At 43.9% G+C, this 21,273-nt stretch overlaps 1 protein-coding gene across 2 annotated transcripts; it reads left to right on the forward strand.

Annotated features, from left to right (window-relative positions):
• Positions 1-1,147: 1,147 nt before the first annotated feature.
• On the forward strand, positions 1,148-20,700 carry SRA1 (steroid receptor RNA activator 1). 2 transcript variants are annotated; one of them, XM_086931392.1, is made up of 5 exons: positions 1,148-1,394; positions 3,027-3,152; positions 15,241-15,458; positions 17,573-17,681; positions 18,275-20,700. In XM_086931392.1, the coding sequence occupies exons 1-5, from the start codon at positions 1,370-1,372 to the stop codon at positions 18,433-18,435; spliced, it is 639 nt and encodes a 212-aa protein (XP_086787518.1). In that variant the 5' UTR covers positions 1,148-1,369; the 3' UTR covers positions 18,436-20,700. The 2 variants fall into 2 exon arrangements, with proteins under 2 accessions (XP_086787518.1, XP_086787517.1); XM_086931391.1 differs by lacking the exon at positions 1,148-1,394 and adding an exon at positions 1,406-1,662.
• Positions 20,701-21,273: the final 573 nt, after the last annotated feature.

A 21,273-nucleotide genomic window follows, 5' to 3' on the forward strand; every position in this document is an offset into this window, starting at 1 on the left:
CCAGCCCTGCCAAGTGGCACACATCTCACGTTAGAATAACGCATTTCCAGTAATTTTCCTGCTTTTCCGCAATGCCTCAGTTTGTCACGCAAAAGAACTGTGTCCTGAAGTGCAATAAAACCGTGAAGTTCCAGCGAGACAGCTTTGCTGGGACGGACGCATTAAAAACCATACTTGTTTTTCAAAGGCCACAAGATGGCGCAGGTGTACAATGTGAGGTATAGGAATCTCAATATATTATGACGTGGTACTATCCTGCTATCACAGAAATTCATATGCAAGCCAAACGAAATTTAGAGATTTGAAGGACTAAACACAAAACCACACACCCACATAATTAATGTAAAAAAGCCCCCCTGCTCAAACTATAGTATCAAACAGATGTTGATGTCCAGCTGCAAAACTAAGATTCTAAATACATGCCAAAAACTGTTTAAACTGCATAAAAGAGGAGCCTATTTGGAGAAGTGTACAGGGATAAGATCCCCTCAGGGGGCCCTCTCTACGTCAGCCTCGGGTCCCACATGGCAGAGAGCCTGGACAGACTCTGTCAGTTGATCATGATGGTTGCCAGCCAGTGAGGCGCAGGCTGGCTAAGGCAGAGAAGCTCTGTTTCATTTGAGGCAGAGAAGCTCTGTTTAATTTATTGCTTCTCTGCTACCCTGCCCGGCAACAGGTGTCCGACAGCTGTGCGCTGTGCCATGCTACTAATTAGTGTGTGTGACATTATACGGTTCACGAGAAAGTGTCACTCATAGTCGCTGAATGTCACTCATAATTACAATGAAACTATGAAAATTTCACACATAAGCAATCTGAAACCTTGACAGCTATGCGAGTCCACTCTACGACACTCTACTCCACTCTATACCACTCCACTCTTCTGTACACCACTAACATTTAAGCCATGCTAAACAGCAGCCACACTGGTGTACAACAAGGCTAAAACACATTGGCAAAGCACATAACTCTCTCCTAGCCAAGATCTATTGGCTTTGCCAGTGCTTGTTAGATGAGTGACTTATTTTCCTTGTGGTTGAAGCAGTACAACTACTAGCAGCATGGCGCCCATAATTGACAGCTATTGTTTCCTAAGTTAGCACTCTAGTTCTTTCTCTAGCTGCCATGACGCATGGCTTTTTTGGCATCAGGAATGGTTTGTGATACCCTTGTCTGCTTCTGCGATTGGCCGTTTAAAAAGCCCTTACAATGTGTGTCTGTGTGTGTGTAAATAAGAAAGCCGGATGAAGTTGGCAGTGGCTTCTGAGACATGAGCAAGATATTGCTTCCGGGTTCCTGCGAAGGTCTTTCTGGCAGGAGAGAAATGTACTGTCAGAGCTGAGGCTGGTCTAGAAGAGAGGGCGGGGACATGGCGGAGCTCTATGTAAAACCAGGTGAATGCGGAGGCAGAGAAAATTAAGAAAAAGAAAGGGTGGGAGGTTTGACGGCGAAACTCTCGGGGGAACGAGTGTTTGTGCTACTGAGTAAGAAGGACAACGATATACATGGGTTTCACGTAAAGACAGGTTAGGGCAAAAAGATAAGCTGTGCTTTGGTTGGAATACGAAGTAATAACATGGTTGATCTGCTTGTGAAATAGTGGAGTAAAGCGATAGAAGACAATGGGGAAAATGTTGGTGGGATGCGTGAGAGCTGACAGGGGTAAGTTCTTTCGGAGTAGCTTTATTTACCTTAATGGTACAGTAAAATACGGATCGAGCGATGTGTCTGTAGTTTAAGAAGATCGGAAAATGTGTGAGTTCTGATAATGGCTAGCAAGTACATTGAAATACCCCACCTGAGCCACACAACTAATGACATACCGAATACCCATGCAAAATAAAAACCGAGCAAACCCGACTCTTAGGAGAGTTCTCTATACTCTTTCATCTTCCTTCGTCCTTCAACCCTTTTATCTATTCAGCAACCCATCTCTAAACCTCTTCATCGTTCTGTTATTCCCTTCTACCATATATGTGTGTTTATGTATGTATGTGTGTGTGTGTGTGTGTGTGTGTGTGTGTGTGTGTGTGTGTGTGTGTGTGTATATATATATATATATATAATCAATCCTTTTCACGTATCCACCAGTCGTTATAGCCATGTATCCATCGCTTATCCCAACTTTCCTTTAGCTCTTCCCCACATGTCCATTATTCAGTTCATTTGAAGCCTCTCTGCGCGTTTCCTGTTTTCATCATTTCTTTTCATTATGTATGAGCTGCGCTGTGCTGACAAAAGAGGCCCAGAAACAATTAATATTTTAGTGGGAAACAGTTCAACAGCTCTTGGTATCGCTCCTGTCTTATTGTAATTTTTAACAGAGATCTCAAGTTTCCCAGGTCCATGTGAGATTTGCTGTTCCACTGTAGGGTTTTTACTTTGCATTGTTAGACTTGTCTTCATGCTTTGATAATGGATCAAACAAGACTGCAAGTCACAGAAATGTAAAGCAAAACTTGGACTGGATGAGCTGCTCATGCATGGATTTAAGAAACATGACTGCTTTGTTTTATTTGAATTCAGATACATGTTTTGTTTTTATAATGACCCGCCACTGGGAAGTTCTAGTTGGAACCACGTTTTCATAGAAAAAGTATTTTTTTGTTTTGTTTATAACTTTGGCGCTGTTTAGCAATCTGCTCCTACCTGGAAAGTTTCAAGGTGATCTGTTAAGCAGGAGTAGAAAAAAAGCGAGCGAGGTTTCCCAAAATGCATTTCCCTTGCAATTTTCCAATTGAACCATAATTATTGCCCAGATTTCTGGAATTAAACAGATTGTAAAAATGTGTTACATTGCCCCTTAAGAATGCTATACAAAACGTTTTACACTTTATCCTTTATGTAATTTACTGTGATAACATGGTACATGATAGGTTTACAAACCATATTAAAACATTACTGTATGTTTAGCATCTTTTGTACATCATTCCCGGGTTAGATTTTGCCATATGTGCTTTTTACCTGGTACACTTTGTTCTTTCAGAATGTTTAAACTTAAAAAATGCCCTTTTACCTCACTGTAGGTAATCAGGAGAAGGGCTGGAATGACCCTCCTCAGTTTTCGTATGGGCTGCAGAGCCAAGGAAGTGGTAACAAGCGTCCACCTCTGACCAAGCGGGTACCTGCTCCTCTGGAAGGATCTCCACAAGGTTGGAAAGTAAACTTTTGCTACTGTTACATTTATATTTATTCATCTCCTTACTGCACCTATTTTACCTTCAAATGTTGTTGGTTCCTCTTCTGTTTTTCTGTGCTTGTGTAACTTTTTTTGCAATATGGGCTAAAAGTAGGGTCCAACAAAGACTTTTCAGCGTTAGAACAGTATCTATGCATTATTTCTAAATTAATGTGAGGGTCTCTAATAATAACGATTTCAGCACAATTCCTTATAATCCTAGCTGTGTATGCCAATATTAGCTACAAGTTAAGTCCCTTAGTTCACATAACCCGAGTAGCTTGCTTTGGAAGGTATCTTGGCTCTTTATCGTTTCTTAAGATTTCATAGAAGATACCCAATAATTCAGTCCTATTCAAGCTTTGCAAAGTCATATACATGTAGCTATAGCCAACATGTGCTTTGCTGTGCCAAATTAGCCAATGAGCTTTCGCATGGCTTTAAGTAAAATAAAACTCAAGTTCGGTGCAGTCCGTAAAATGAATCATGAGCATAGTGCGAAATAGTACCATGATATTAATTGTATATCCCCGAAGTGTAAAAACATGATGAGAATTACTGTAAAAATATACAAAGAAGAACAGTGAAAAGTAATTAAGTACTTGAAGGGGCCCCCAGGACTGATAGTGGAATTTCAGAAGAACCATACAAGATTAAGAGAAGAAAACAAAACAATGAGGTTAATAGGTTATCAGCGTAGTCAATTTCTCAAACTAAAATCCCAAAATTGAATTGCACATTTTTAACATGCCAGTAGTGGACGTGGTGATGTAAAATGAACAATTTGGAAACTACTGTCCATTCATGGAAAAGTTTGAATTAAAGTGAAAGTATAGTGTTACAGAAGTAATGAAAACGGAGAAATTTGGCCAAAAATGCTTAAATCCAGCGTCACTTAATCTATTAATCTTAATCTATTAAAGACGTACACGAGGTATGATTTGTCTCTCAGAGCCCTGGAAGTGTTCAAAGAGCTTGAGGTTTTTATTTAGCTGTCAAATATCTGTGGTGAGAATTAGCGTCCAATGTAGAAGCTGTTGTTGAGGCATCTTTTACAGTCACTTAGGTAGCAGGGCAACTCGTACTAGCATGCTTCTCGCTTTTCCCAAATCATGGCAGCTAGTACCAATGGCATGTGTGTTGCTTTCATTGGCAGCAGTAGAAATCGCACAACATCGTCAGGTGTTGCTTCTACTGTTGTGACTTCCTCTGCTCATCAGATCAAGAACATTTGGGACTTCAGTGAATTGATTGTAGTACTAGCAGTAACACTCACAGTTGGTACGGCTGTGATGATGGGTGATGCTACCCATGGACAGTACTACCAAAGGCATGATACCAGCTGCCTTAAAGTCAAACCATTTAATCATGCGTTGGGTGATTCCGTATGTATTATTGGAATATGATGTATTTATTCAGAGCAAAAAAATCTTAAAAAGTGGTTACCTTTACATTGGTCTGTGGCTTTTGCAGTGCACTTCTGTGACAAAACCTTTACATATTACACATGCAAAGCATTCATATGTTTAACCATTAGATTATATACCTTCTGCCTAGCAGAGTGTAGAATTTAGCAGGTAAAAATTACTTCTTTTTAGATGGACGATTTGTGCAATTTAATCTTTTATATGGATTTGGATTCTGTGTTCTGATTCTTCTTTTTCATTTCAGTGTTTATTACTTCTGATTAGTCCAACTTCTGTACGTAGCATAGTCCACAAAACAACAAAAAGTCAACCAAATTCTGCTTGTGATTGTAGCCATAACTGCATTAAGGGCTTATTACGAGTTTGACAGTCTCAAAGACCACCAAACAGCCGTGGAGGGAGTTGCGGTGGGGCAGAGAGGCGGGGCAGGGGCAGGGTGGGGATGTGCTAAAAACCAGCATAAGGATAATTGGAGGTAAGTAAACAATTTAATTAATAAAATTAATTTCGTAGCGTGCCCTGCTTCGCAAAATGCGATGCAGCGCGCGCTACGAAATTCGGTTTATTAATTAAATTGTTTACTTACCTCCAAATATTCATATGCCGGTTTTTAGCACATCTCCACCCTGCCCCTCCCCGCCTCTCTGCCCCACCGCAACTCCCTCCACGGGCCGCGGCTGCCGCCAAATCCGTGGTGGTGGTTGGATGGCCTGATTGCGAGTCTGGCGGTCAGACTGCCGTCAGCCCGCCATACTACCCCCGGCACTGCCAGGGTCATTGATCCTGCAGTGCTGGCAGTGTGCGGTGGGGAGAAATGGAGGCAGTGCCGAGCCTGGCACTGCCGTCCATATCACGACTTGCCCTTTCGCAGGTGAAACCACCATGAAAAAGCTGGTTGAACGGGAAGGAGGGGCCTCAAACAGGGCCCCTGGGTGTCGTTGCCCATTTTATTATGTGACTGGGGCAAGTGTTGTGCCCCCTTATGCCTGCACTGTCATGTGCGCACTGTGTGGCATGCCAGTAGTGCATGCACATCAGTGCAGGCACTGCTGGGCTGCTGCATTTTCTTCGGGCTCACTTAGTGAGCCAAAGCATATAGACAGCCAAAACCGCTGCAGGCACCCTGCCGGCCCAGCGGTCCAGTCGTAATGAGGCGGTTTTATTTTTTTGCACAAAGGCCTCAGCGGGTCATAGTGCTTCAGAGTAATTGCTGGAGCATACACTGAAAGGTATCCACATATTAGCTTGCAAAATAATTTCACAAGTTGATTTGACAATCCAAATTAAAACTAAGCTCATATGATTGATGTGAGCAATCCATATTAGACCCAGTTGCTTACTTTATTTTTCCTTTTTTTGGATTTTGATATTTCCAAAAATAGAAGACCTTTGAAAACATATAATACACACTAGACCGGATAGATTAGTTTATGTGGACATTTCGCCAATTTGATCTACAATAAGTAAGTAAGTAAGTAAAATTTTTATTGTATATGGTTAATAAAAACCTTTACAAAAAGAGAGAATTTAAGAGAACTTATTCCAATAAAATAAATAAGAATACATCTACTGACATGTGACCATTTCAGAGTAAAAAAAAAAGTCTATCTTTCATTGTTTGGCTTCAAAGTCTTTTGTTTCAGTGAGACTTTGTATTTTGTCCCATTGGTTGCCTCATTTTCGTTTTTCATCAATAGGAGGCTCACTTTCTGAAAAAAACGGGTGGCCCTGCAGGCTATCTGCAGCTGTTCACTGTTCAGTACTAACATGACTGCCGACCGACAAGTTCTAATATGGGAGAGGCGGAATATTTGGAGTAGATAATACCGTCTCAGGTTGCTCAGAGCGGGACAAATCTACAATAAACACTTTGATTTGCCTCCCACTGTGCTCCTCATCTCTAATGCTGTGGCTCAGGCCATTGTGATAATGTTCGTGTAATCTTCATCTCTCATGCTGTGAGTGGTTCCTTCCAGTGTGGTATACGTCTCACTCTCACTGGCTCCTCCCAGTGCGATCTTCGCCCATAGTGCAGCAGATCCTTCCACTGGTTTTCGTACCCCACTAAGGGGCAGATTACGAGTTTGGCGGTGCAAAACTGGGTCCGCCAAACCCATGCTCAGGCCGTCCGCCGGATTATGAATATTTCTCGTGTTTGCCGGACTTTTCTTTTTTCAAGTCAAGTCAAGTTTGAATTTGTATAGCGCACTACTCACTACATTCCTACGACAGTGCTTTGAAAATGGCCACCACAATGGGAACACCAAAAACAATTCCTGCATGGCATGGACTGTAAAGTAAAAGGGAATGGTGGTTCACTGGTGGCTGCAGCGGGGCAATGGCGGTCCAACTGCCCTAATTGTCGCCAGACTTGTAAAAGCCTGTAGTTAGTCCAACCAGTGTGAACTCCGTCCTTCATGTAGTTACCACTTCTAGCTGGATCTTCATGCAGGAACCCGTCCAATTTTTATATTCTCTCCTTACGCAGTGATCCCTTCCTGTGTGCTCTTAGCCCCTTATGCAGTGACTCCTTCTAGTGTGATCGACATCGTTTATGCAGTGACTCATTCCAGTGTGGGCTTTTTTTTCTCTCGCATAAAGACTCCTCACTGTGTTGTGTCTCCATCATTCATGCAATTACTTCTCCCAGTATGGTCTCTCCTTGCAGTTAAGTGTCTTCCTTCTTATATTTTCCATCCCACACTCGCTGAATAGTATCCCTTTAACAGCGGTTGCTCCAAGAATTGCTGCCATCTATACTATTGTTTGTTACTTGAATTACGCATTAATAAAGCACCTTGCTTAGGAAAGATAATAGCCTTTCAACACTTCAGTAAAGTTATTGTTTGGGACTGCTTTTATCACGAGGCCTTAAATTGTATTTGCTTTGGTAAAATGTAATAATGAATTCAATAATGTAGTATTGAGTTAAATAACTGATTCCTACTAAATGAACGTGTATGTCAGTTAAAGAATGAAAAGATTTTCCCAGATTTAGGAAACCCCTTAAATCTTTTGTATTTTAATTCTTTACTGTTTTAAATCTGCTTCAGTCTTGCCCATTATCGCTGTTAACAGCATTAAAATACCCTTGGATTTAAGCACCAGTTAAGTTGATGTTTAGTACTTACTAGCTTGCACTATTTACTGCATTGCAGTTTTCTCCTTTGTGTATATGTAGATTAAATTGCTCACTGTCATTGTTCAACTTCCACAAACTGAAAGTACTAAAACCCCAAAATTACACTCGTACTTACAGTCTAGTATATGAGTTCTCGTTCTAGAGCATATGTTAACATGCGACAGTAGAAACAAGCGACGGAAGTACTTAGCATTTTAACGTTTGCACATGCTCCAGTTCGGCATTTGTGACCGTCAAAATGTTTTTTGTTATTTTATAATCCCATTTTAGGAGACAGAAAATGTTTTCTGACTCTTAAGATGGATTTCTAAATGGATACTTATTTGTTATCTGGAAGGAGCGTGCTGTAGGCTTCCTTTCGAAATACCAAATCAGTATCAAATGCAGCAATGTTTTACTGATGCTTTAAAAGAGGTGATAAAACATTTGTAAAAAGAAGACTGGTCTGTGTGGGACCACTTCCCCTTTGTGAATGTAAGAAAACGTTTAAGTGGAAGCACTGGTCCTCTGGAATTAAAAAAAAACAAAAAACTTTTCTTTTCAAATGCAGTCCCCTTTTCTTTAAGGTAAATGGGCTACATTCTTTTTAATGTGTGCTTTACTAAAAAGCAATCACCGAGGTGGTGGTCTACTAACATCAAAAGGCTGAGATAGCATTCTCCTGCAGGGAAAAAATGAACTCTTTCAGCACTCCTTGAGATGCGTTTCAACTGTATCAATCGTTAAACAACACAGTAGTTTCAGTCGTATTTATTTTATCTTCTTTTGATATTTAAGGTTGTAATGTTCAATTCACATTATTCATTGCTGTAGAGTATTCACAATATTAACAGGTTTCCCCAATGCATTTCGGGCACTCGCCCTTCTTCACAGGGTTATTCCTGTTAACCGTAGGTTCAATCTCATAACTTCCTCCTATGAGGCGGAGGGTCTGGTCCCACCAGGACCTCCAGGTGAGTAAGACGGCTCGGGGAGCCCACCCCCGGCAGCTTATTCTCCGTGCCTGGTCCCACCCGGGCCCTCTGCCGCTTTGGCACTGCTGGAGGTGGGGGGAGCCCACCCCTGGCTGCTCATTCTGGCTCCCGGCCCGGCCCGCACTCTTGTGTGCGGCCGCGGGAACCAGTGCTGCCCTTCTGGTCTGCCCGCTCCGGCGGGCAGACGCTGCGGCTGCAACAGGACCGGTGAGTCTTCGGGGGAGTGCAACGGCACTCCTCCCTACCCCCACCTTTCTGCATGTCGGAGCCCGGGGATGGAGTCCCGGGTCCCTGGGCCACCATTTCTCTTCACGGGCACAACAGCGCTCCCCGCCTTATCTTCTCTTTGGGGCCTGGAGATGGGGTCCCGGGCCCCTGGGGCACATTTTCGCGGGGTGCGTAAAAATGTGCGACAGTGCCCCCGCTTCTCTTCGTCGTGGGCCAGGGTGGGCTCCTGGCACCCCACTGGGCACTTTCACGGGGGAGCGCGATGGTGCCCCACCGACTAGACTTCTTTTGGGGGCAGCCTTGGGACCTGATCCACCCCGGGGGCACGTCATGGCCCGGCAGCGGAGCCCCAGGCACTTCGTCGTTGGTCCCTCCAGAGGTCGCCTACCTTCTGGGGGGCTTATCTTGGCCCCCAGGAGTCCGATTTGGATGATCTTGGCCTCTTCTTGCTCCTTGTGGCCCTCCACAGACACTGGGAGCACTCTCTTTATCCCTCCTTGTCTCCACTCTACAGGGAGCGGTCTTCGCTGGCTTCCCGCGCCAGCCCTTCGCCTGCTCTCCCACTGGGCCTCTCTTCTCCGGGCGCAGAGGCCCCTGCTTCTGCGTACTTTCCCTGGTCTCTTCTCCTGGCACTGTTCAGGATCCTGGGGGCAGTCCGGGTGTTCCTCCTTGCAACCGCCATGCTCCAGCACCTTGTGCCTTGGCAGACCATACCCCAGAGAGAGCTTCTCTTCCTGTGCAAGCACTTTTTGAAACTTGAGTAGGGGGCTGGCAGGAAGTCTCGGTCTGTCCTATCAAACAGCGACACATCACTTCACTGCCCCTGCTCCCTCCTTCCTCCCCAGCCTCTGGGTTTGTTCAAAATGGCGTCAAACAGGGTCTCTTGCCACATGGTCTCTGAAAAAGCCCCTTCCCTCCTTGGTGCAGGCTGGTGCCTAGCACACAGTGATAGCTGCTAGTGGATGAGCCTGTAGCCCCACCCATCTTCTCTTCGTGGAGAGGAGGCCTTAGCTTGTGGAAAAAAGGTTATCAATCCACCCTGCTGAGGTCAGCCCTCAGGAAGGGTCTGGTTATGGCTGGCTCAGAGAAATATATGACAGTTCTGGATGACTCAAAAGCAGTACAAATATGACTTTGGACTCTGCAGAATACTCTTCCTCACAGCTGTTACAGTGGACTTTAGTGCATGTCTCGAATTTGTAGGCCTTATTAAAGTTACTTTAGCCCATGGGCTCTACACCCCATAGAGGAATATTAAAGTGAAAAACAGTAAAACACACTGACTTTCCCTGGTATGTTTCTTCCCAGTGTATAAACCCCATTCCATGTCACCACCCAATTCTGCAAAAGTCCTGCCACACCATTCACTCTGTAGCTGCTCCTGGACAGCGCACACTAGGAATCTCCCCTGCACAGCACCTACACATGTGCACACTCATGTACACCTGTGTCTGCATGTAACCAGCCGGTGTCCCTTACTCCAGCTGCTGCGCAGTTGCCTGGTCAAGCCAGTGGGACACCAGTAAAATCCCAATGCAGTCTCTTTCATCCTGAGTTCACTGTGGGTGAGTCCCAACTTATGAGGCTCCCCCATAGTAAAAGCTCAACAATTACGTGCTGAAAAAGCGAAAATCCGGGCGGCCCATAGTTTCAGAACCACCTTCTAACAAACCTTAAATAAGAATTGAAGTGAATGTATTCAAAAGAAGATGGAATAAATATGACTGAAACTAAAGTGTTTACTGATTGATACAGTTGAAACGCATCTCATGCAGTGCCGAAAGAGTTAGTTTTTTCCCTGCAGGAGAACGCTATCTCAGTACTTATGACCAATACACCTCGCAATCAGGAGGTGACACACTCAGGCACCCAGAAACTAATGAACTAGTGAAAGTGAAGTTTACTACCAACACACCTCAGGAGTGCAAACGTCAATTTTCTCGCTTTCTAAAACATCAGAAGGCTAGCATCCCTGTGATGGCTTTGCAATTTGACTTACCTCACTAATATTCATGAGGTAGGTCTGATTCTGATACACTACGATTTGGAATTAGTAGATAGCTAGGTTCTTAAAATGCTTTACTGGTTGCAAATTGCGACCTGTATTTTGCAGCCATTAAATAGTATGCATAGCCCAATAATCTCTTAAGATCGCTTTTTCCGAGTTTCATTTTCAAACAGTATAGCAAATTGCCTTCCTTAACTCCCTGTTTGGCTGTGATTAGTGTATGTGAGACTAACCAACCAGACTCGGATCACAGTAGTCACTATAAGTAAAAGGATCCTAGTACTTTTGAGGTGCCTTTGAGTTTACCTGGCACATCTTGTATAGTAAACTAATGGGAAGAAAACAGTTTTTTAGGTCTCCTGGCGTTTAACAGCGCGTCAGCGCTGTGTCCGCCAGGAGATCTTTTGTCAGCGACTCTCAGTCCCAGGAGACAGTCCTGGCCACGCGCATCCTTCCAGGCGATTTGTAACTGGAACGCGCGCTGTGGCCAGGCGCTGTCTCCTGGGAAGCGCAAGCACCCCACACGCATGCGCATACACACACACAAGCGCCCATGCACGCACGCACATACATACATACAGAGACACCCCCCCTGACACATACACACACGCGCGCACACACACACACACACGTGCACCGAGGCCCCCCCCCCCCCCCCTCCCTTCCTCCCTCCCCCGCCGTCACCGTCGCACGCATACATACACACACGAGCATGCACGCACACACACACACAAGTGCACCAAGCCCCCCCCCAGCCTTTTTTTGAACTTACCTGGCCAATGTCGGGGACTCTGCTCAGCACGCGGCGCCCAACCTCCTGCTGGCGCGGCCCCGGGGCTCCACACCGCTCACAGGAGCCCCGGGCCGCGAGACGCAACGACTCCGCCTGCCTCCTCTTCCGCTCTGAACGTGGCTCCGCCCCCGTCACAGGCGACCGTGCCTGACTTCCGGGGCGGCCGCGGCGGCATTCCGGGGGCATACTCGATTCTATATTTAAAGTGCCTCCTACTGTGTAATGTGACAGGCGGCCTGAAATTATGTTTTGCGAGACGTTTTTATTGCAGAGAAACATTTGCAAATGGAAATATAAGCGCCCCTCAGTCCACACACTGATTTTCTAGAGGTTGACAACAGCCTCCTTTTGAGCGCATGGTGAATATCCACAGGAAAACAACATCCCCCCCATACCGCCCACTACAATCATCAATTGGGAATTGGAAGCACCCCCTTTAAGCACCCTATAAGAACTCACTGACGATAAAGCCCCAAGAAGCTCACCCTTACGGCCCACACTCAATAGCAACAGAGAAATATTTACGCCCTGATCATTAACCGAGAGACATTTCCCCTTCCTGCACAGACAATGTCAAACTGCACATCTCATCGTGTTTCCGGTTCCTTTGAAAACATGTTAGGTTGATGAAAGTTTAAGTGAAAGGGGCACTTTAAGTCGTTCTGCAGAAGGATCAGGGGCTGCCTGGCTGTCCTGTCTGGTGCTGCGGAGACAGGGAAGGGGTGTGCTGAAAGCTGAAAGCAATGCAGCCCCAGTGCCAGACTCCCTTGCCTTTTCCCAGTTTGATGCAGAAGTATTTAACAAGGAAATAAAACAGTCTCTCACAAAAGTATGCAGAAAACGGTGAGACCTATTAAATGAGTGCAGAGTGAGTGCAGAGTTGTAATGCAGAGTAGTGAGTAGTGAGTGCAGAGTGGTAATGCAGAGTAGTGAGTGCAGAGTAGTGAGTGCTGAGTGCAGAGTAGTGAGTGCAGAGTAGTGAGTGCAGAGTAGTGAGTGCAGAGTAGTGAGTGCAGAGTAGTGAGTGCAGAGTAGTGAGTGCAGAGTAGTGAGTGCAGAGTAGTGAGTGCAGAGTAGTGAGTGCAGAGTAGTGAGTGCAGAGTAGTGAGTGCAGAGTGCTGAGTGCAGAGTGCTGAGTGCAGAGTGCTGAGTGCAGTGTAGTGAGTGCAGAGTAGTGAGTGCAGAGTAGTGAGTGCAGAGTAGTGAGTGCAGAGTAGTGAGTGCAGAGTAGTGAGTGCAGAGTAGTGAGTGCAGAGTAGTGAGTGCAGAGTAGTGAGTGCAGAGTAGTGAGTGCAGAGTAGTGAGTGCAGAGTAGTGAGTGCAGAGTAGTGAGTGCAGAGTGGTAATGCAGAGTGGTAATGCAGAGTGGTAATGCAGAGTGGTAATGCAGAGTGGTAATGCAGAGTAGTGAGTGCAGAGTGGTAATGCAGAGTAGTGAGTAGTGAGTGCAGAGTAGTGAGTGCAGAGTAGTGAGTGCAGAGTAGTGAGTGCAGAGTAGTGAGTGCAGAGTAGTGAGTGCAGAGTAGTGAGTGCAGAGTAGTGAGTGCAGAGTGGTAATGCAGAGTGGTAATGCAGAGTGGTAATGCAGAGTGGTAATGCAGAGTGGTAATGCAGAGTGGTAATGCAGAGTGGTAATGCAGAGTGGTAATGCAGAGTGGTAATGCAGAGTAGTGAGTGCAGAGTAGTGAGTGCAGAGTAGTGAGTGCAGAGTAGTGAGTGCAGAGTGGTAATGCAGAGTGGTGAGTGCAGAGTAGTGAGTGCAGAGTAGTGAGTGCAGAGTAGTGAGTGCAGAGTAGTGAGTGCAGAGTAGTGAGTGCAGAGTAGTGAGTGCAGAGTAGTGAGTGCAGAGTAGTGAGTGCAGAGTAGTGAGTGCAGAGTAGTGAGTGCAGAGTAGTGAGTGCAGAGTAGTGAGTGCAGAGTAGTGAGTGCAGAGTAGTGAGTGCAGAGTAGTGAGTGCAGAGTAGTGAGTGCAGAGTAGTGAGTGCAGAGTAGTGAGTGCAGAGTGGTAATGCAGAGTAGTGAGTGCAGAGTAGTGAGTGCAGAGTAGTGAGTGCAGAGTAGTGAGTGCAGAGTAGTGAGTGCAGAGTGGTAATGCAGAGTAGTGAGTGCAGAGTAGTGAGTGCAGAGTAGTGAGTGCAGAGTAGTGAGTGCAGAGTAGTGAGTGCAGAGTAGTGAGTGCAGAGTAGTGAGTGCAGAGTAGTGAGTGCAGAGTAGTGAGTGCAGAGTAGTGAGTGCAGAGTAGTGAGTGCAGAGTAGTGAGTGCAGAGTAGTGAGTGCAGAGTAGTGAGTGCAGAGTAGTGAGTGCAGAGTAGTGAGTGCAGAGTAGTGAGTGTGCAGAGTAGTGAGTGTGCAGAGTAGTGAGTGTGCAGAGTAGTGAGTGTGCAGAGTAGTGAGTGTGCAGAGTAGTGAGTGTGCAGAGTAGTGAGTGTGCAGAGTAGTGAGTGTGCAGAGTAGTGAGTGTGCAGAGTAGTGAGTGTGCAGAGTAGTGAGTGTGCAGAGTAGTGAGTGTGCAGAGTAGTGAGTGTGCAGAGTAGTGAGTGTGCAGAGTAGTGAGTGTGCAGAGTAGTGAGTGTGCAGAGTAGTGAGTGTGCAGAGTAGTGAGTGTGCAGAGTAGTGAGTGTGCAGAGTAGTGAGTGTGCAGAGTAGTGAGTGTGCAGAGTAGTGAGTGCAGAGTAGTGAGTGCCCAACCCACTCGCGGTAGCTTGCCTCGCTTTATGTCTCTCTCCACACGCCTAGCGGCCGCCACTTCTCACCTCCTTTGCAGAGTAGGCCTCAGCTAGCTTCGTGCTCCATCTACCAGTTCGGGCCGAATTTGCAATCGGCACCCTGGGCAGTTCTTTCAGGGCTTGCGGGTAGGTCTCTGTGCCCCACGGCGGGGTGGGGGGGAGAAACACCAACCTCAGCGAGCAGCTCCGACTTCACCCGATGGGCACACCAGGCCGCAGGTTGCCTCGTGGCACGGCCTACACCTCCTCGGGCTCGCGTGATGTTCCCAGGCGGAATGTCAATAACTCAAACTTTAATGCTCCGAGATCTATTGCACTGCAAATGCTTGTTTTTGTACTCTTGCGTGGTGAGGTGCCCTAGGGGGAGGAGGAGGCCGTTGTTTTGGGTTTGCGGACAGTCGCAGAATCGAAAGCAGACTTTCAGTGAGTGTTTTTTTCATTTATTTTTTAAATCGATTGTTATGACTATGCTTTTGTCCCTGCCTGTTCAGCTTCATTACAATAGCGATTGCGAAAGCTATCAATTTCAGTGCTACTTTTTCTTGCAGCATTTACCATCTTTATACAACAATTCAGAGTTTGATAACAAATTAATGTAACACATTGTAATATACAATGCCAATAGCTCAAACTTTAAAGCTGGGAGACCTATTGCATTGTAAATGCTTGTAATGAATATGTGTAAGATGTGCACTATTAAGGTGGATTATTCAACCAACCTGCATGTCTTCTGATTAACAGCTGATTCATTTGTGTTGTTTTAGTCCCACCACCTCAGTCTTTTGTCTCGCCAACTCCTCCAAAGATGCCTCCTGCCTCTTCTACACCCCCTCTGGCTCCCCCACCAGCTGGACAGACATATTCTCGAACTGAGGATGTGAAGCAGTCTCCCATTGTGGCAGATGGAGAGTGCAATGTTTCACTGCAAGATGTTTTGGGTCCATTAAACCAGCTTCTTGATGGCTGCAGGGAGGCTGTTCGGGTAGGTGGTACATTTCCATCAAGCAATTCTATATTGGGTGGTAGATATGTTTTATTTATTTTTGTTCATCTCCAAACATGTATTTGAAAATTAGTTCTTTGGCCTAATTTTAAGTACCTGTGTTTGAATTCTGAGCTTACTTTACCAATACAGCATTTATGACTGGGATGTTGGCAAGAATGTTTTTATTATTTAAGTACATTGCATACTTGTTGAGTGCAAAGTAAGCCAAAGGCAGTTTAGTACTGAATAAAATAATCGAACATCATTGAGAAATGCATGCAAAAGCATACGCGTCCAACTTGAGAATACTTTGCAAACGTAATGTCCTCGTATATAGCCATAATAATCCACATCGAAATGAAATAGGAAAGACATTTACATTCTCAACTACATCATAATTTAAATATACCATCTGTTTTTTCAAAACGAAAGGTCATCCAGGATCAGCGTGCTAACAGGTTGCATAATGTGCCAAAACAAAATTTCAACTGAATCGATGGGCTGGCACAAAGGTTTCTGTTTCAAATAGGTGAAACCCTAGATCCTAATAATAATAATAGATTAGCTACCAGAATGGACCGAAGTGGGATTAGCAAATTCATGGCAAAGGAGGGAGTTAATCTAATGGGTTGTTTGGTCTTTAAGATAATTTGTTTGGTCTATAAAGTGGATAACCAAAAAGGTCAACAAACAGTGGTCATATGATAGGAGTTATGCACTTTGACGAACACACGAGTTGTTTCAATGTGCTCCTAAATTGATTTGAATCCACAATGAATCTCAAAGATTTGACTTGCGCAATTTGTTTGGGAGAAAGGCCAATTATTGAAGAGCTCAGTAAGTCACTGTTAAACAGGCTGGTAAATTGAACAAATATGCTGTTTTGATGGTTTAAATTTCAAAGGCCTTTAGCCATACTCCAATTAACGGCCCTGAGGCTGCCTGCCTGCCAAACAGATTATGTCCTACAAAGAGAACAGTTGAAGAAATACCTGGTTGTCATCTGCATAGCTTTAGACACTGATATTGATATCCCCAGGATACCTTGGTCATCTGCTATATTTGCAGTGCCCAATACTGTTATTTCACAAACTGAAGCACTATTTAAATAACTTATTAAATAATTTTTGTTATAATTTCAGAGACTTTGGGTTGCCACATTAATATAGGAGGTCACACCAATAGCTGTGATATTTAACTGTAACCATCTTCCTAAATCTGGAAGACTGGCATCTGTTAGTGGCTTCGAGCATGTGTTGTAGTGCTATACACAACCAAATTAATGATGGGCATCTAAAGTTAAACTTGTTTGAATTTGAGGTTTTTGCAAACTTTATAAAATACAAACTTGGGTGTTGTTCGGTGTTTCTGCTTCATATTGTTGTAATGTCAGTGCATGGTTGGGCATCATCAACCTCAACCCTTGCCTGACCTTCTTCATGGGCTAATGTCCTGAAGGTTGGCAGTGAACGTGGCTTGGAAATTAGGCTGAATTGTGAAAGTAGTATTACAAAAGCACATTCCATAATTATCTCACTGGAAGTGCAAGCCATTTCTTGTTTAAGAAGCCCATCTAAATGAATGACGTTTTGCTGTCTGCCGTGAGCCTCAACCTCAAATATTACACTTTTGTGATGGCACATTGATTTGTATATTTGCCCCCAAATATCTGATATTTGTGTTACTGACCCTATACTCTATTGCTTTTGACACATATGCGATTCATTGAAAACTTTGAAAGTATACATTTTAAAATTATGAATGATTCTGAAATATTTTACACCACACTTGAGCCATGGCATAGTTTTAAACCAGGTTTTCCTCCTTGCCTTTTTTTTCTTTTCATGTCAAAATCAAACATATATTCAGAAACAAGGCTGGCAAAGCAAGTGCTTTACGCTATTCCTTTTTTTACATCAAAACTTTGGCTGATGAGGAATTTTGTGAACTTTGTATGAGTTTGGGCTTTCCACTTGCTCTGCCTGTCTTATTTAGTAGTGAAGAGAGAGAGCATTAGCACATATTGACTGGTAGATTACTGGTAAGGCCTTAAAAATAATATGTCTCCAGAAGTGTTAATCAAGCTGCATCATGTCTTTCTACCCTTTCAGAAAACGATTTGTGATGATATTAGCCGACGCCTTACTATATTCGAGCAGATGTGGAATAGTGGCAAGCTATCACCTTCTGTAAAGAGGCGTATGAACATCCTAGTTCGAGGTGAGTCTATGAAAGATGAACACTGTACAACCAGTAATGCAGGAGTAGAAGCCTGATCATCTGTCCTGCTCTAAATGTCCATGCTTCCAGTGACACAACTGTCTTCATGGCATGGTCCTTAAAGAGGCTACAGATTTACATCCTTCACGATAGTCGGCATTGTTAAATTAAGACACGAGAAATGGCTGTGCTCCATTGTTATGCTCCATACAAGTCCTGTCATAGATTCTATTAGTCTGGCCTCTCATGAGTTACCTTACATTAGCTGTGCCAAGAAACAAGTCCCTTTTGGGATTTATTAAGATCTACTCCGAAAAACAAAACTTTAAGCTTTAGAAACATGACAAAATAATACATAAAAATGAAAAAGCAGCCAACAAGTGGGTAATATGAGGATGGAATAGATGCAGTCTAAATGTTTATAAACCCGACCAGTGGAAATCACAGAATTGAATGTCGTGAGCATAATGTAGGACTCGGGATTAGCAAAACTTTAGAACGTCAGACCTCTTCAAACTATAACTTCTGTTTTTGTAGTATTGTTATAATTGTATAAGATATTAACTTGTATGTAAATGTTATTTTGATTCTAGAGCTACAGGCGCAGAACTGGGATGCTGCAGATGAGGTCCATCGTTCCCTTATGGTAGATCATGTTAACGAAGTCAGTCAGTGGATGGTGGGCATCAAACGATTGATTGCAGAAGCCAAAAGCTTGCCTTCAGAAACATCTTCTCTACTCAATGAAAAGTGAACTGCCGTAGGAAATCCTGGAGACACTCAGTATTGCACAACGTTTGTATCCCAACTTAGATTGGAATCTTCATGAAACTCATGGAATTATAGAACACAAGCTCTAGCTTTTGATTTGGACTTTCTTGCATCAGAAAAAAGACATTTTTTCCAATGGAAAACCTAGACTCTAATAAAGAACTTTTCTAAAGACTCAAATATTTGTGCCCACTCTGGTCACAATTTACATTTGTATGCTTGCTCTGACACAACCATAACCGGTTGAATGATAATGTATAAAACTTACAAGGGATCACTTGGAATCTGCTAAAGCCTACATGGAGGGCACTAGCTGAGATTATGAGTGGCAGTATTGTCTTCCTTAGTTCTGAAAGCTATGATAAAATAATGTTTCCTCAGAATAAAGATGTAATTCTTATCCACAAAGTGAGTATTTATAGCAAAGTTTAGTGCTTGGGGTTTAATGCATACTTTTTTGTAGCTATTAAGGACTTGATTATATGTTTGGCAGGGGGGTTCATTTGTCTCGCCTAATTGCTTAATTATTAGAATAAACAAATAACAGTGTTTTCAAATTGGAACACATCCAGTGACCATGATTACTTGATGTAGGTGAGGATGCTCCAATTAGATGACAGGATCTTCCGGAGGAGTCTGACCCAATATTAGACAATATGTTTGTGTTACTCCCTGCCTGGTCCTAATATGCCTTGAAGGTGAGGAAGAACTCTGGTTGGGTTCACTTGCTTTAAGCCCAACCCCATGTGTCTACTTCTTTGGGGAATCCCTAGGTATTTGTTGGTCCCTGGGAATATTGATGGCTCCTGTCACACCTACACCCCTGAGGACCACAATAATCCTTACTCTTGCATAGCTGGGGTAATGCCGGGTATTTAGCAGTTAGTGTGGTCTTCTACAGCTTTGGGATCAGCCTGGCAACCTTGCATGGCCACTAAGAAGAACATGGCATCAACATTATGCAGCTTCCACCCTCATGCTGATGTCAGCCATCGCTTCAACATTTTCCCACCATGCCTGGCATCCCTGTAATTAAAGGGTGATGCTGCTACTGGATGTGGCGGGGTGTAGGCATGGATGGAGATGATGCCTCTGCCGAGTCTAAAGCAAAGCCTAATGGACCTAGTTTAAAAGAGTAAATTAGGTGTGTACTCTGTGAAGCTGCAGCCTTGTTGGCTGGGTTCCAAATAAATCCTGTAGCAGCTTTGGCTTTTTCTGCATAGAGAAAAAAAGATCCTACTCCCATAATGCTCAATAACTGGTCACAGTCTAAAGGGCTTACTCTTGGCTACAGGCTGCCAGGTGCGCAGATTTGATGAATGCTGACGCCAAAGTAATCTAAATCTTACTCTGTCTACAACACTACACATTTTTCAGAACTCTTGGATGCGCCCCACTATATGGATCCATGTTTGACTAATTTGAAGAATTATTTTTGCTCAGTCGTGACATGTCAGGAGAAAAACACAATTGCCTTACAACTCCTCAAAAAATCCTTGACACACAACATCTGCCTTTGGTGCTTATTTTCTTGAATAATTCACAACTAACATGGTTTCTTCTGGATTAACTTCTCCCATGGTAGACGAGAGGCTTTTTCAGTACTGTCCACATAGAAAGGTTTTTAAATAGTTTTCTTAGAAGTCTTGGAATCTAATCCATTTGACTCGACGAATCTTTCATAATGTGGCATTATCTGCCACAGTTGGTAGTTCAAAGGCTGGAAAACAGGAAAGTAACCCAATACTATCCACTCCGCTTTTGTTTGTAGAAAGTATCTGAGGCTCCTAGAAGCCTCTTGCGAGCTAATCAAACACAAGGTAGCCAGGCCTCCCTATATAGCTGGTATAGGGTTTCTTTTTCCTGCGTTTTTCCCATGTTCAAAGTGAAGGTGCATACATCAGTTCATACTGAATGAATCATGTGGGCCCTCCAGTACATAACTGGTACTGGAAAAGCCAGTGCTTTAGTATAGAGGTGCATTTCACACTTTCCGAACCCTCCAGCCTTGATTCATGACGAATAAATGCTGATTGTTTGTTCGAGTGTTTGGCTCACATGTTGAACCTGCCTTTCGTTGCTTATGTTTAAAGGCCAAGCAGTAAGTGTGTTACACCAGACAATCAACCGGTGACTTTCTCAGTGCTCTTATATGGGTGTAATGTTTGGGAATGTAATGGGGAGATGGTAGGGGTTAGAAGCATTGTATATGAAGCCTAGTTTAAAAAATAAAGAAATGCAGATGTTTTATAATGGGTTATCATTTTTTACTTATTCAGCTATTCTTACACCTTCGTTTTATGCTTTCTGCTGCTGTGTTTTAGGTACTTGGTTTTGGCTTGGTCAAACGTTTTGTCTTGGTTCAGCATGTAAAGCTTGTGTGTCTTGATGCCAGACTCAAATGAATCTATGTACTCATTAAAATGGCCATCTTTCACAGCTTTAAGAGCTGAGACCATCACCATGCCCCCGGTCACCTTGCTGAGCCATTTTTAGGTCTTTGCCTAGTGCATGCACTGCTGCTGCAAGTCTCTTGAAAACAAAAAGAAAACGTAAAAAGGGCTTAGAGCCAGTCCATTATTTACCATTAAGTAGCCTCCAGGTGCCTCTCATTTCCTTGCTTTCCATTGGCCATCGCCTCCCGACTGCTTCAGTTTTCACTGTCTTTTTGTCCCTTTGATGGAGCCTGTAATAAGTACAGTTTCCTGTCCAGGCCAGTGTCCATCCCCTGGCCTGGCACTTCGGGGGTACTTTTTTCTTTTTTTTGCGCTCCATAAGATTTTATCATCTGTCTCCTCTGCTCTACATTCTTGCCAGTCCC

The sequence above is a fragment of the Lissotriton vulgaris genome, chromosome 7 (genome assembly GCF_964263255.1).
Source record: "Lissotriton vulgaris chromosome 7, aLisVul1.2, whole genome shotgun sequence".
In the NCBI taxonomy this organism is placed as follows: domain Eukaryota; kingdom Metazoa; phylum Chordata; class Amphibia; order Caudata; family Salamandridae; genus Lissotriton; species Lissotriton vulgaris.